This window comes from Pan troglodytes, chromosome 15, assembly GCF_028858775.2.
Source record: "Pan troglodytes isolate AG18354 chromosome 15, NHGRI_mPanTro3-v2.0_pri, whole genome shotgun sequence".
Taxonomy (NCBI): domain Eukaryota; kingdom Metazoa; phylum Chordata; class Mammalia; order Primates; family Hominidae; genus Pan; species Pan troglodytes.
The window spans coordinates 35,960,268-35,977,348 of NC_072413.2; the positions used below are offsets into that span (position 1 = coordinate 35,960,268).

The 17,081-nt window shown below is 36.6% G+C and overlaps 1 protein-coding gene across 2 annotated transcripts in view; it reads left to right on the forward strand.

Annotated features, from left to right (window-relative positions):
- The window catches only part of TTC6 (tetratricopeptide repeat domain 6), a 248,209-nt gene that overhangs the window by 133,347 nt on the left and 97,781 nt on the right, over positions 1-17,081 (forward strand). For both annotated transcript variants that reach the window (XM_054665996.2, XM_054665997.2), the window contains 3 exons: positions 7,944-8,033; positions 9,681-9,755; positions 10,797-11,176. In XM_054665996.2, coding sequence (XP_054521971.2) covers positions 7,944-8,033; positions 9,681-9,755; positions 10,797-11,176 — 545 coding nt within the window. The remainder of the gene's footprint in view (positions 1-7,943; positions 8,034-9,680; positions 9,756-10,796; positions 11,177-17,081) is intronic.

Sequence of the window (17,081 nt, forward strand, 5' to 3'; positions counted from 1 at the left end):
GCTTTGTCAGTTTTTCCATGTGTTAGCCAGGCATGGTGGCTCACGCCTGTAATCCCAGCACTTTGGGAGGCTGAGGTGGGTGGATCACTTGAGGCCAGGAGTTGGAGACCAACCTGGCCAACATGATGAAACCCTATCACTACCAAAAATAAAAAATAAAAAAAAAATTCTCCACTTGTTACTAACAGTTTTACTTTCTGTGATTAGAAGATGTTTTGTCTTTATTATGAGTTTTGTCTCTTACTGATTTGAAATGGTCCAGTTTGGCCTATTCCGTGCTTGAATTCTACTCTAGTATGTCTAGCCCTGTGTTCTTTTCTCTGTGTTCAGAAATATTTTTAGGTTAATACTTCTTATTGTTTTTGTTTTGTTTTGTTTTAGAGGTGCCATATAAGTAACATATGGTGTTTTGGTCCTACTATTATTATTTTATTTTGTGGTTTCTGTTTATTTAAAATTTCTGTTCTCTTTTGTTAACTCCCTACTGTCTGTGCTGTTTTCAGAGTGGCAAGGGCTATTACAATTACTTCAGAAATCACACTAGTGGTATGTGAATGCTTACTTGTAGTAAAAATTCAAACAATAAAGATGAATATGACATAAAGAGCATTCCCCCTCCTTAATGCTGTCCTTCTCCAGTTCTATTCTCCCTGAAGTTGGCCATTGTTAAATGCATTTCGTATATCCATTCAGACATTTTCATTGTCATTTATGTCATGCAGGTGTGTGCAAATTAATACTTTTACATTTGTGGAGTTGTAATTTATATTATTCTACATCTTGTTTTTTTTCACTTAAAATACTTGAATATATATATCTTTGCACACATATGTGTATTTTTCTGTTTGGAATTCCTAGTCAAAGTGTATGTATATTTCAAATCTTAGAAGATTATCATATATATTTGCATTTTTTAATAATGCAGTCTAACCTTTTCATTTACTTAAGAAAATACTTACATATTGTTTTTGAAAAATATGTCATGAGCTAGAAAGAGAAAGTTAATGATATAAAGTGTATTAAAAGATTGCCTTCATGCAGAAGATTGGTGAATATTAATTTGCATAAGTCAATATGGCATCCGTGAAAATATGATGCTCACATCTGCTTCAAGAAAATCTGCTGAGGGGGCATACTTGACTGGTGGCTTCCAGCTGCTGTCCCGCAGACCTAACATGGCATTTGCTCCAAGGCCATGCTTCCTTGGGGCTGCTCCCAGCCAGGGACTGAGCACAAGGTGGTTGCTAGAGCAGATGCATTCCTGCTTGATTGTGATTGCTTTCATGGGCAATTTTGGCTCAGGGACTTTTCATCAGCCTGGTTGAATCTTTCTTAGAACTGCTCCGTGGCCTGAAGCTCTCTCTACCTAATCCTTCCTCTCTCATCCCCTTTCAGAGATGTCAAATCTGCATAATGCTCTGAAGGTTCCCCCTGCCTACTCCTGCACCTTCTCATTTTATCCTATACTGTTGGCGTCTACTTCTACTTGAGCTGACACAGTAGGGAGTCTGTAATATGAGTGCAATGTTTTTTAAACTATATGTTTGTTTACAAAGTATGGGCATATATTTTTCTATCTATGTTTATAGGAAAGTGTGAATGTAGGGAGTTGAAGGTAGGCAAAATTGTTTTAAAAGAAGTGAAATTGTAGCAGGAATAGGAAGAATTAGTGAGAACTGGTGACCATGGAGTAACCCATTAGAAAAGTAGTCCGAAAGAAAATCAGTACTGGTGGTTGTCCACTCCCAATGACCAGGAGAGAAAGGATCCAACAGTACTTTCTGGCACAAAAAGATAGCTCAAGCTCACCTGACATTTTCATTTCACCGGAACTGGCATTGACTCTTTCTTCAAAGACTCCTGGTTGTAATGAATGGGAAATGATATTTAGATGCACAGATCTATGTGCTCTTATTTTTAAAAAGCAAATTTAACTTATTTTTTGTTTGATGCTGTCTTTTTTATTTTCACCTGTTATTCCTTCTCTTAAACTTATATTTTTCAGTTTTCCTTTTTAAAAAATAAAATTCAGTAGTCTGGATATAATATATTCATGATTTTACATTTTCATGGTTATTTAAAAATATCTGGCATGTATTTAAGCACATCAAGAGTCAATCAGAATTTATATCCTTTCCATGAAGGATTGACTTTAAAATGTTTCACTTTACTCCCATCTGCCATCTGCCACATTGGAGACCATTAAATATTTTTGTTCCTGATAATTTTAATGTTCACTCTGTGCATCAATAATTACATAGATTTAACTATGTTTTTCTGACTTTCTTTCCACAATTTCTTCTGTCTTACATCATTTCCTTTCTTCTAATCATTTTTGTTTTCCTTATTATATTTTTGACTAATTCTTTCTGGAAAGGTTTGTGTGGTAAATTTTGGAGTACTTGTATTTGTGGATGTATATTTATTTTCCTCTGCCTCTTGCATTCCAATTTGATGTGGCATAAAATTCTATTTTTCTAATTGCTTGCCAGGCAGCCTCCAGTCATGTTGATAATAAGTATTCGGACACTGTAGTTCTCATTCATCCCACTTGGAACTTCTTGGTCTTGTTTAAAATGAAGACTTAAGTCTTTTTACATGTCATTTTTCCATTCATTCATCAGATAAATACATGCCAGTCACCTCTATGTGTGAGCCACTGTTCTAGAGGCTGGAGCTGCAGCAATGAAAATTCAAGGTCATTAATTTCATGGAGTTTACATTTTAGTATGAGGTACAGATACAATAAACATGTACAGTAGATTCTTGTCATTTGTGGTAGTTATGTTCCATAAAGTCACCTCAAGCACTGAATTAGTTGATATTGAACTGTTGCTCTTAGGGGAAGTAGAAGGCGAGGGTCCTGTGAGGCTCTGGTTTTCATCAGCTGATCAATACATAACCTTGCTTTATGGGCTTTTCTGTTTAAAGACACCTTATTTAATATATATTGTTGATTCATTGCTACTGAAGTCATAGCTGACAGCACTATAACTCATGCCTGAAAGAAGCTATGTAACACATTTGTTTTCTCTGTAATGCACATTGCAGCCTTCTTGCACTTAGGAACACTAGCCAACACTTCAGCACTATACTGGGGACCATTTTAAAGAGCAAAATCACAAACCAAAAGCACAAAAATATGAAAAACACGACACTAAATAGGCCTTGAAAAGGAAACTTCTTTACAGTACGACAGCTGAAACAAGAAGGCAGAATGACATTTTGCTCAACCTCAGCTGGGTGTTTAAATCTGCCACTGTGGTGTAGATTTGTCTATATTTTCCTGTAATAGTGTCAATTTTTACTTTATATGTTTTGGGGCCATGTTATTAGATGCATACAAATGAAGGATTGTTAAACATTGTTTATGAGTCAAAACTTTCAGTAATGAACTGAGCTACTTTATTTTAGTAAACACTTTTACCTTAGAGTCTATCTTTATCATTAATGCATTGACAACAATTTTCCTTCATTAAATATTTGTTCCCTTACACATAACCTTTCTGTATTCTTATATTTTAGATGTGTCTTTTATAAACAACATGTGATTAGATGAAAACAAATACAGTTGGATTTTTTTTGTTTTTTAATTGGACCTATTTAAAATTTACATCTACTTTTTATTGTTATTTTTATTTTCTTACCCATTGTATGCTTAATTTTTTGCCAATTATTTGGGTGTATTGTGTTTTATCATTTCTGTTGTAAAAGTTATATATAATTGATCCTTGAACAATGTGAGGGTTGGGGGTGCCAATCCCTGCGCAGTTGAAAATTCATGTGTAGCTTTCAACTTTCCAAAAACTTAACTACAAATAGCTTATTGTTGACTGGAAGCATTACTGATAAACAGCCAATTAACACATATTTTATGTTATGTGTATTATGTACTGTATTCTTTTTTTTTTTTGAGACAGAGTCTCGCTCTGTCACCCAGGCTGGAGTGCAGTGGCGCGATCTAGGCTCACTGCAAGCTCTGCCTCCTGGGTTCACGCCATTCTCCTGCCTCAGCCTCCCGAGTAGCTGGGACTACAGGAGCCCGCCACCACGCCTTGCTAATTTTTCGTAATTTTTAGTACAGATGGGGTTTCACCGTGTTAGCCAGGATGGTGTCGATCTCCTGACCTCGTGATCTGCCCGCCTTGGCCTCCCAAAGTGCTGGGATTACAGTCGTGAGCCACCACGCCCGGCCTTATGTACTGTATTCTTACAATGAAGTAAGCTAGAAAAAAGAAAATGGTATTAAGAAGATTATAAGGAAGAGAAAATATACTTACTATTAACTAAGTGGAAGTAGACGATCATAAAGATCTTCACTTTGTTGTCTTTTATTTATTTATTTTTTTTGAGACGGAGTCTTGCTCTGTCGCCCAGGCTAGAGTGCAGTGGCACAATCTCGGCTCACTGCAAGCTCCGCCTCCTGGGTTCACGCCATTCTCTGCCTCAGCCTCCCGAGTAGCTGAGACTACAGGCGCCCACCACCACACCCAGCTAATTTTTTTGTATTTTTAGTAGAGACGGGGTTTCACCGTGGCTTCAATCTCCTGACCTTGTGATCCGCCCACCTCGGCCTCCCAAAGTGCTGGGCTTACAAGCGTGAGCCACCGGGCCTGGCCTGTTGTCTTTATACTGATTAGGCTGAGGCAGAGGAAGAAGAGGGGTTGATTTTGCTGTTACAGGGGTGGCAGAGGTGGAAGAAAATCTGTAAATAAGTAGATTTTCTGAACCCATGAAGTTCAAACCCATATTATTCAAGGGTCAACGGTATGTTTTACTTATTCCTGTGGCTGTTTCTCTAGAATATGCATCTTTAACTTATTGATATCTAATATACATTAATACCTTTATACTCCTCCAGGAAAATACAGTGACTTCAGAATCCTTTGATTCCATTTACCCCTTCTTGACTTACGCTTTTACTTTGATAGATCCTTAGCTTTTAAAGTCCAAACTAAAATTTCATTTTATGTAATATACCTTAAATTTTACCCATATATTTATCTCTTTTTTTGGCTTTTCTTTTTTTTTCCTCGCATGTCAGACACTTATATCTGGAATCATTTTACCCTCTGCCTAAATTGTATCCTATAGAATTTGTTTTAAGAGGAGGGGTAGAAGGTCTGCAAGTTGGTGAAAACCCTGGTTTTTCTTAGTTTCAAAATGTCTTCATATAATTTCATTCTTGAGGAATATTTTATCTGAGTATAATATATTGGCAGATGTTTTAACACAGTAATGATGTTCCATTATTTTCTGGCATTCATTATTGCTGTTGAGAAGTAAGTCTTAAATGTAAAGACTTTGAAGCTAATGCATCTTCTGCTTCTCCTAAACCTGGCTGGTTTTAAGTTTTTCATTTGCATTTCCTATAGTTTCACTATGATGTGTCTAGGTGTGTATTTCTTTTTATTTATCACATATTGAAATCCTTTGAGTTTGTAGTTGACATCTTTCATTAGCTATGGAAAATTTTTAGTAATCTCTATCCATTCTCTATTTCATTTTCTGGGACTTTAATCACATGTATTAGTTACCTTTTTTTCTCTTGTGCTTGGTATTGGATTCTGGACAATTTCTTCTAACCTATATTATAGGTGAGGTCCACGAATTCTCTCTTTAGTTGTGTATAATATACTGTTAAACTTGTTTTTTATATGGTTCTTCTTAGTATTTCTATTTTTCCCTAAATCTGTTATGTTATGGTGTTTTGTTTCTTTGTATACCTGTCTGTCTTTGAATGTTTGCTTACCATTGTATTTAAAACATGATTTTAAGGAAACATTTGAGACTTAGAATGGCATTATGGCATTTTCTTCCTCCAAAGGACATTTTTGTTAGAAACTGGGGTCTTTACTATTCAGAGACAGCTTTAATCTAAAGTTGAGGCGTGAGTTTCTCTGACTACCCTCGTGTTAGAACCCAGACTAAAAGTCTGCATGAAAGTTGATTCCTTCCACCCACTTTTAATCTGAGGGTGTACCCCTGTGGTATTCCAGTTTATATATAATTGGGATGTTTTATCAGGCTCCACATCTCAGATAGATTCTGGGCTTAGATTTTTTGTCACCCTTGCCCCAAGAAATTGCCAAATCTGCAACTCAGAGTTGTAGTTGTTTTGGCAAACATACTGAGAACAAAGCATCTTTGAATAGTAGGCTTACCTTTTCTGGTACCTTGTCTTTTCTCAGATTTTGGCTCGTCTTTTCATCTTGTTAGCTCTCTGATGTTTTGACCATTGTTTTTCAAATTATATGTAGCTCTCAGTTGTCCTCAGCAAAGTTCCTAATGTTACCTAATTAGAAGCAGAAGTCATTATTGACTTTTAAGGAAACTGTTTCCATTTCTGTTTGCATCCCAGCTTTTATTGCATGCATACCAATTTCAACAATATCTTTGGGGTAGAGTAGGAGGATTTTTTTTCCATTGCATATCATATAAGTAACACTGTAAGTGCCCTCTCAAGACACCTTAGTTTGGGCGTTATTTTGACAGTTTCCAAGGCTCCAGCATATATGTTCTTTTTTTAAAATAAGCAACCATTGATTGTTAATAAGTTCCGCAGTTTTGATATCTATGAAGCATGGTACTAAGATTTTTGTCCTTATTGTTGTTAAAAGCATTCTTTTTTTTTTTTTTTTTTTTTTCTTGAGACGGAGTCTCGCTCTGTCGCCCAGGCTGGAGTGCAGTGGCGCGATCTCGGCTCACTGCAAGCTCCGCCTCCCGGGTTCATGCCATTCTCCTGCCTCAGCCTCCCGAGTAGCTGGGACTACAGGCGCCCGCTACCACGCCCGGCTAATTTTTTGTATTTTTAGTAGAGACGGGGTTTCACCGTGTTAGCCAGGATGGTCTCGATCTCCTGACCTCGTGATCCGCCCGCCTCGGCCTCCCAAAGTGCTGGGATTACAGGCGTGAGCCACTGCGCCCGGCCAAAAGCATTCTTTTAAATATGTAATATCTGCTATTCCATCATATTTCAATATCTTGTGTAAGCATATGACAAAATGGTTTGAAAATCCCTGGTATACCATGTAGTTTGTTTTTAAAGAATAATGATGAAAGTGACCAAGTATCTTTCTATTATGCCCAGTAATTATCTTACCATACATTGTGCTATCACTACTTTCTGAAAATATAACTTGAGAGGATTTTTAGCAAAAACTCAATGCTTGGTGATTCCTAAGTTACCCATAGCCTTCTCCATCGTCGGTAATAATTATATAATATTTTTAAAATCTGACTTTTTATTCAATAAATATTTTTAAAATTTGTAATGTTAGTGTTCGAGACCTAACAATTTAAAAAAGCAAAGTAGTAGTATGATTTAATTAATCATTAATCTACCCGGGTGTCAAATTTAGGTCTTCTAGGTTTCTGCATATCCAAACCACTGATTACAAGATAGAGAAGTAGCACATTTAATAATAACCTTAATCATTGTGGCAGTTTACTCTTACAACAATAAATATATCTACATACTTAACCGATAGAATTCAAAGTATAAAGCACTTAAGGCAAATTTCATTCCAGTTTACATTTAGAATGATTGCTTGTATTTAAAAATGAATATTCATGTGTTGACAAGAAAACTAGATATGTCTTGTTCATAATCCTGATATTAATATGCTACATAAATTCAATGTTAACCTATGAGATCATAGGATCATTGATCACTCCTAAGATTAAGGATGCCAGAAATAATGTGGAAGTAACCATTTTGCTAAATGCCAACACTGAAGCCAAATTGCAGGTTTTGGCCAAATACTAAGGCTATAGCTGGACTTTGATGCATCTCTGGTAAGTGTTTTCTAGAATTATACTACTTTCATATGTTTTCTCTTTGGTTCTTTTGTTAATAATGTTGTACTATGAAGTAACAGTCATCATAGGCTTTTAAAAAGTATTCCAAAACATAATTTAAAATTGTTATCTTTTTATCACAGAGTGTTCAAGCAAGCAGACTTTTAACTGATAAATTTTCATATAAAAGCAGTGTCATTACTTTACATCAACATAGCAGAACAAATTTTTGGGTATGTACAATTTTTGTTCTTAATTAGGATTGTTTACTCTATCTGCCTACAGTACAGATATTAATTATGGTAATTCCAGAAATTATTTCTTGGGGCCAGGCATGGTGGCTCATGTCTGTAATCCCGGCATTTTGGGAGTCTGAGGTGGGCAGATCACTTGAGGCCAGGAGTTACAGACCAGCCTGCCCAATATGGTGAAACCCCATCTCTAGTAAAAAAACAAAAAAATTAGCTGGATGTGGTGGCACGTGCCTGTATCTCAGCTACTTAGGGGGCTGAGGTGGGAGGATGGTTTGAGCCCAGGAGATCGAGGGCAACAGTGGGAGACTGTCTCAAAAAAAAATTTTTTTTTTCTTAGTACTTCCTCATTTTGGAAAATGGCTCAGACCATTCAGTGCTATCCTTGCTGAAGATACATTTCTACTTTCTCAAATATGCTGTTTTTATGACTGTTAGAAGATGTTATTCACTAATCAATAGCAGGATATTTGTTGTGAGTTTTTCTAACATTTCTAGTTTTTTCACTCATTCTTGTGTAAGTCTTCAATATCAAAGGAACATGTTTATGAGTCTTTGACTAAATGGAGAAACTGTGGCCATGAAGCAGAGTAAGACTGATTGCTTTAAACGGTGATCAGATGCATAATCATGACTTTTAGTATAACTAACTACAGTGTATCCAATGACCTGAACTTTATGGGGTACAATTAGGACATGGTTTTATTTTTCTCTCACTAGTGCCTAATATAGTCTTTTCTTTTTGAGACAAAATCTCATTCCATCTACCAGGCTGGAGTACAGTGGTAAAATCATGGCTTACTGCAGCCTGGACCTCCCGGGCTCAAGTGATTCTCCCACCTCAGCCTCTTGAGTATCTGGGACTACAAGTGTGCACTACTATACACAGCTAGTTTATTTTTTATTTTTTTAGAAATGGGGTCTCACTATGTTGCCCAGACTGGTCTCAAAACTCCTAGGCTTAAGTGATCCTCCTGCCTCAGCCTCCCAAACTGTTGGGATTGCAGGTGTAAGCCACTGGATCTGGCCTAGATATTTCTTTATTGCTGTTTGCATCGTTATTGTGCTTAAGGACATGGAACATAGCATTTTCTTTGTACTTTGCACTCTAGTTTAGTAGAGCTTTCCAACTCTTAATATAATAACACCAGTCTGGGTGTTATTATAGTAAGTGGTAACACTTGCGTGGTTTCCTGAACTAAAAGGTTGAGATTGCTCATGATTAGAGGTGACTGTCCAGGGGCTCCCACTAATGCAGCCCCAGGGTTAAGGGGATTCATGGCTCAGCATATCTGTCACACATTCACACACACCAGTGCCACCTACACCAGCTGGGTAGCTTTGCACTATACTACCTTGTACATAGCAGGTACTTGGTGTTTGTTATATCAAGTTGAATTTAAAAACAAACCAGTTTTTATTATTATACACTTTTCTACATTAATTCATAGATTTTAAGTTCTCTTCCTCTATATAAAGTCAGTGACTTCAAACTCAGTATCTGTATTTTAATCAGTATTTCTGAATTTCATTAATTTACCTAAACAGTTATTAGCCAAGTATTACATATTTTAGCTTATCAAATAGTATCTGTGACTAATGTATATTTTTCATTTGATTATTTCACAGTGTTTCTTACCAAGAAAATCTGCATCATTTGAAAGTATCCAAAAATGGTTTAGTGCACAACCTACACAACTAAGGGTATTATAATTTTACAGTTTTTACTCTCTAAAATAAACATTTATATTCCTAGGAATAATAATCACCTTATTTTTTTTTTAAAAGCATCTACTTCTATATTATATTCTCTAGTCTAATTACATATTGAGTTTTATATAGTTTCTTGAGATGGGGGAGTACAGTAAGTTGCAGATGGTCAATATCTCTGTTGTACTTTAGTACATATCTTAAAGTATATAACTGGCTTGTATGAAATTATTATGTTTGAAATTTGGGCCAAAATTGACTATAAAGAACTACATCTGTATAACAAATTATTTATTAGCAAATGAAATGCATTTAACTTACTGACGATGGCTCAATAGGTAGGAAATGCTATATCAAAGGATTTAAAGTAATTTATCTTGTGTAAGTAATGAGTATTAGAGTTTCAAGTATTAATGCATAATTATTAAAATTATATAATTATTAATGTTATAATAATAGTATTATTAAAAATTAAGCTGATTCTCTAATGATTAGATAAAATAAATACTGTAATAGGTTGGGATTCTGTTACTTCCTATTATAAATATTAAATTGAAAGTTATTATGGAGAATATTTGAATGGTATTGTGTAGAAATTCAGTGTTGTTAAAGCGCTTTTGAAAGAAAACCCAAATTGATTTTTATGGAATAAGGCATTTTAACAGCTTTTGCCCCTTCTACCAGTTTTTTTGCATTAAATATAAAAGTACAGCATATAATTTATTTGGATATATAGAGAGCATTCTCTTTCAATTAAAATATAGAAAATCATAATACATATCTAATTTATAGTGCTGTTTACATATATCTAATGAAATGTCATATGACCAACCAAATTATTGTACTTTGCTTGAACTAACCCACTATTAACTTTATCAGCTGACTTTTGAATAATTTTAAGAATACTGATTTTTAAACTTTTAAATTAAGTGACCAAACCACATTAATAGTAATTGTAACAGAATTAATTAATTTTGAATGCATAGCAACTAAATTGATTTTACGTTTTTTCTACCTCTTTGCTTGCTTACTAAGCGAGTAAAATCTTCTGCAGACTTGAGGAAGGAGAAGATCATAGCTCCTTTGGAAATCAAGAATGATATGCAAAGCAGTATAAAAGAGGTTATGTTTCAGAAAGCAAAGGAATTGAAACGTCAGCTCCAGCTCACTAAGCAAAATAAAACTGAGGAGCCCAACTATGTGAAAGAAAATATAGATGACATCTTTGATAACATGGGCAAAAAACACAGTTTGAGAAATCTCTCTTTGACTCTCATTGAAGCGTCTAAAAAAGCTGGCATTAGTTACATTGTTTATCCCAAGAAAAAGAAGATGAGATGGAAGAAAAGATTGAAACAACAAAAACTTATATTCGTGTATGAAGAGTTATCCAAGCCTCCAAAATCTCTTGAAAGGTCTTGTTTAAGTGATTTTCTTATAGTTTAAGAAATCTATTGTGGTTTTGACCTTAATTTTATAATCTCACCCCATGAAGTTATTATTTTATTCTGCACTGAACATATGAACCTTTCACTCTTTGAAAGACAAACCTCTGGCTGGGCGCCGTGGCTCATGCCTGTAATCCCAGCACTTTGGGAGGCAGAGGCGGGCGGATCAACTGAAGTCAGGAGTTCAAGACCAGCCTGGCCAACATGGTGAAACCCCTCTCTACCAAAAATACAAAAATTAGCTGGGCATGGTGGTGTGTGCCTGTAGTCCCAGCTACTCAGGAGGCTGAGAAGAGGTTGAACCTGGGAGGTGGAGGTTGCAATGAGCTGAGATCAGGCCACTGCACTCCAGCATGGATGACAGAGTGAAACTCCATCTTAAAAAAAAAAAAAAAAAAAAAAAGAAAGACAAACCCTCATTTAAAAATATATGGATATCTCTTAGTATAAGTATGTGAATGATTCAAATGATAATTTAAATAGGGGACTGATTTAAGGACATGAGGTAAGACTAAATCAATTTGATGGCTAACTGAAATCTTCCAGAAAGTAAAAAACCCAAACAAGTTATTTGAAGTGATTTAGTAACAAAAAACAACTCCTGCTCCACACAAATTCTACTCATTCAAAATAGATATTTAAGTATTTTTAATTTTTAAATTATTGAATTGAGTTATAAATCTAGATAATTTTGGGCCCGGTGCAGTGACTCACCCTTGTAATCCCAGCACTTTGGGAGGCTGAGGCGGACAGATCACGAGGTCAGGAGATCGAGACCATCGTGGCTAACGCAGTGAAACCCCGTCTCTACTAAAAATACAAAAAAATTACCCAGGTGTGATGGCGGGCACCTGTAGTCCCAGCTGTTTGGGAGGCTGAGGCAGGAGAATGGCGTGAACCCAGGAGGTGGAGCTTGCAGTGAGCCGAGATGTGCCACTGCACTCCAGCCTGGGCGACAGAGCGAGACTCCATCTCAAAAAAAAAAAAAAAGTAAATAATTTTTTTAATATTGTAAGCTCTTATTTAGGAATCAACACAGAAATAGTTTTTTCCTTACTTGAAAGTAATAGTAGCCAGTATATTTAAAATTATGTAGGGACCTGAAATAATAACCACTGAAATTCCAAATGTGTTCATTATTAAGTATTCAGGACATAACTTTCTTATAACAAAAGTATTGTGCAAAATAGTTTCCAAAAAGATCTGAGGTTTCTTTTTAGATATCCCCAGACATCACAAAATTTGTTAAACTTGTGTCCTTTTGAAAAGTAAAGACTTTCCTGATGGTAAGAGAATAAAAAAAAATTGTTCACTTTATAGTTATAGAGACTTGCTGTCTGTAAAAGAGTTAATTATTTCTTGAAATGGTGACTTATTGTCCTTGAGAAGACTGGGGCATAGTACTTCATAAGTGTGAGTGACAGAGTGGAACAGAGGCCAACCATAGCGGAGAATGCCATTCAAGTCTCGTGTTCTCTGTATACTACATATGCTTAAGTTTCGTCTGCAACAAATATAGTATCTGGAAATTTTTTTGTTAGTTCATTTGTAGGAGACTGCAAGTAGGTTTTCTAAGTTGATAAATGTTTTAGATCAGAACCAGAAGTTTGCTTATACATTTTCAATACATTTACTGATTTTAAAGTATTATGAATCTTCACCATCCTGGAAAGGGTAATGCACACAGCACCATTTTGGCCACAACCTAAATGACTTCTATCTAAAAAAAGGATATAAACTGATCAAATGCTGCTTCTGTGGGGTGTGGTCTTCTTACTGACCTTTTATCATTCTGAATATTATAAAGTTTTACCATTTAAAAAGTTTTCTTTGCCTTCTAATAACTGACTCTGAAATTTGTATGTGCTGCCAATGGGTGTAACAGGAACCATAGGATGAACCTTTTGGTGGAGGCAGTAAAACAAACTGTGGGAGTATTGTTAGTACAACTTTCCTACCTTTTTAAAAAAATCTTAATTCAAACTAATTCACCACATATGAATGTAGATATGAATTGTTCAAAACTAACAACTATGGAGCAACTTGAAAAATAATTTTGTTCCTATACTTTGAGACTTTTTTCCCACTTTTTTTTTTTTTTTTTTTTTTTGAGACAGAGTCTCGCTGTTGCCCAGGCTGGAGTGCAGTAGCACCTCGGCTCACTGCAACCTCTGCCTCCCAGGTTCAAGTGATTCCCATGCCTTAGCCTCCCAAGTAGCTGGGAGTACAGGCGTGTGCCACCACACCTGGCTAATTTTTCGTATTTTTAGTAGAGACAGGGTTTTGTCATGTTGGCCAGTCTGGTCTCGAATTCCTGACTTCAGGTGATCCACCTGCCTCAGCCTCCCAAAGTGCTGGGATTACAGGCATGAGGCACCACACCTGGCCTTTTCTCACTAATCTTAATTTGATAATTCACAGATTTGCTTCTTACCATTTTATGTCCAACCATAAAGGTTATTTAATCACACCCATTCTTGGCTGGCCTCCCTTAATGGTGGGAAGCAGATTGCATATGTTCTTATACATCAAGTTGAATTATGGCTGTGGAAAGTCACTCCTGCAGAAAGCTACTGGAGCCATCTCACCCAGATTCATGCATTTCCTTTTATCCCCTTAGCCCTGTTGCTTCCCTCCTCAGCTAGGTCATGGTAGGTTGCCAAAGTTTGCAATAACTTCGCATCTTCATTGTTTCTCTAGAAGTTTCCCTCTGCTTTCGTCTCTGAGCTCAGTGTTGACAGAGCAGCCTGAGGGTGTAGAGGAGACCTTCCTCAGTAGCTGGCTGACCCACAGTGAGCTCTTCCTATTGATGAATAGTGGCTGCCTTGACTCCCTTGTACCCACTGCCTTACCTCCTATGTGGGCTTTTCTGAATTGCTAGCCTCTTGATCTCTGCCAACGTTCTGTCTTCCAGGACTGAGTAATATTCTTCATCTGAGATCCAGGCTACCAGCCTGTTTGCCAATGGCATTCCTATCCCTCTGAATGCATCTTCTTGTGCCCCTTTCTAGAATAATTGTCCTTAGTCTTAACTCACTTGACCTGCTCCTGCGAGTGACCCTGTGGTCTCAGACCTGTTTTTCTTGGCTCATCTTGTGCTGCTGCATTCCTCAGAGAAGCAGAATTTATTTTCCTCCAAGCAGGAGTTGTTATGTTTTCCTTAGTTGTTTTATCCTTCCACTTTTTGGTTTTGTTTTTTGTTTGTTTGTTTGTTTTTGAGACATGGTTTCATTTCCATTGCCCAGACTGGAGTGCAATGGTGTGATCTTGGCTCACTGCAACCTCTGCCTCCCAGGCTCAAGGGATTCTCCCACTTCATCATCTCAAGTAGCTGGGCCTACAGGTGGGTGCCACCAAGTGTGGCTAATTTTTGCATTTTTTTTTTTTTTTTGGTAGAGGCAGGGTTTCGCCATGTTGCCCAGGCTGGTCTTGAACTTCTGGTCTCAAGCAATCCACTCACCTTGGGCTCCCAAAGGGCTGAGATTATAGGCATGAACCACTGCGCCTGGCCATCAGGCCTATTTTGACTTTCATTTATCACTCTGCTTCTCTAAAAGCTGGCAGCAGTGATGTTCTAGGAGCAAGAACTCTGGATCAGGAATTTGTATACATCCATATCCCAACCTTCATTCACTAGATCCTCAGTGACTAGGCCGAGCTACTTAATTTCCTTGAATATTTGTTTCCCCATCTAGAAGATGAATAGCCTATCCACATGATTTCTGAAGTAATGTCCAGCTCAAATATCCCTTGATTTGGGTAGTAAAATCGTCCTTATTTTTATATCAACGATATATTGAGCAAAACATTTGAACTGTTCAAAATTTCTGTTTCCTTAAATTGTCTTACATCTCATCTCAGATTAACTGTATGTATACATATTCTAACCCAAAGGCTTGACTTTCTCAGACTGGAGTGATAGCTAGCAGGTTAATTTACTCTGGTTCCTCCAAATGAAAAACCATGAACCATATTCATGGCTATGAAAACATGATTTAAACTTGCAGTACAGGAAGAAATACTTACCTTTTGGGGTAGATGTAAACAGCCAGTCCCCTCTTTTATCATGTTCCTTTTCTTTGTATTATTTACTTTCAGTGATCTGGGACTATAATTCTTCTTCATAAAAGTTCATCCATGGTCTGCATTTCCTTTCCTTTTTACATCCTTCTAGAAAGTTACATAGCAAGATCTTGTTTCCTTAAAAATATTGTACTTATTTTATTAATATTGATAGTAAAAATAATACATGCTCATTGTAAAAACTTAGACAATACAGCAATGCTACCATTGAGAAATAAGTCACAATTAACATATTTTTGGATGTTTATGTGGGAATATATTTTAACAAAGCTGTATGTGTATGCATGTATGTGTGTATAATAGTGCTTGTATATCTATAAAGAAACCTTGAAATTATATACATCAAACTATGGCAGTGATTATTTCTGGAATAATGAGAAGGGATTTGTGGGTGGTTCAGGAGTTAGTCTGGGATATGTATAGCTTCAAACTTAGATTTAGGGGACCCCCTCATTCAACTCTGTTATCTGGAACTTCCTCCTCATTCTTGCCTCTTTAGTATCCTTTCTGCAGTTTCTCTGCCTAGTAAAATTTCAGAGTACTGATCACAATTTCAGATGATACAGAAAAGTCAGGATATTGAAAGAGTGAAGCCTCTGAGTAGGCAAATGTGGATGGGACATAGAACACAAGTGATACAACTGAACTCCCAGGGAAGAGGTGTTGTGCATTATATGAAGAAAGCATCTTCCTTCCCTGGGAATGTATATTTTGTTTAAGAAAATGAGGTAAGTATTCAAGTCAGATAGCTCCTATATTTTCAGTGAAGGCAAAGTTTATCAGCTTAAAGTGAAGAGTTGGAGGGACTATAGTTAAATGTGATTTCTCTTATTAAATCATGGCACATAGTAGGAATTCAGCAACAATTTGATGAATGAATGAGTTCAGCCATTCATTTCTGCAACATACATTTATTGAGCACTACTCAGCAGTACTGCATTAGACAAGGAGCATAGGGCAAGGAACAAGATTGGCAAACTCCCTGTCCTCATAGAGCTTACATTGTAGTGGGAGAGAGTGGAGAGGTAAACAAATAACATTAGGAAGTGACAAATGTAATGAAGAAAATAAAGCAGTGCAACAAAGGTTACTATTCTAGACAGAGTGGTCAGAAGCCTCTATAAGGTAGTGATATTTGAGCGTAGAACTGAATGGAATGAGGGAATGAGGTGTTTGAATATCTGAAGTGGTCATAACAAGTGCAAAGGCCTTGAGTTGGAGACATGCTTTTTGCTTTTGAGGGACAGCATAGAAGTCAGTGTGGCTGGAACAGAGTGAGTGCAGGGTGGAAAGAAGCGAGGTTGAGGAAGTGGTCAGAGATAATACCACGTGGTGCCTTGTAGGCCAGAGTAAATTTGAAATTATTCTTAAGAGTGCCAAGAAATCATTGTGGACTTGAGAATGGGGTAGTGATGTTTATAGGTTATGGTAAAGACTTTGGATTCTTAATAGAAAAGGAAACACTGGGAGTTGGGAGCAGTGAGTTGATATGATCTAGTTTATGTTCCAGAAGGTTCACTCTGGTTACTTGTGGAAAATAGATTGTAGTGGAGCAGGGGGACCAGTTAGAAAGCTGTTGAAATAATCTAGGTGAGAAATAGTTTCTTGGTTTGGGGTGATAGCAACCAAAGTAGTGGAAAGTGGTTAGATTCTAGATAGATTTTAGAAATAGGGACAACAGGATTTGCTTATGGGTTGGATATGGGATACACACACACACACACACACACACACACACACACACACATATACACACGTACACATATATATATGTATGTACATATACATA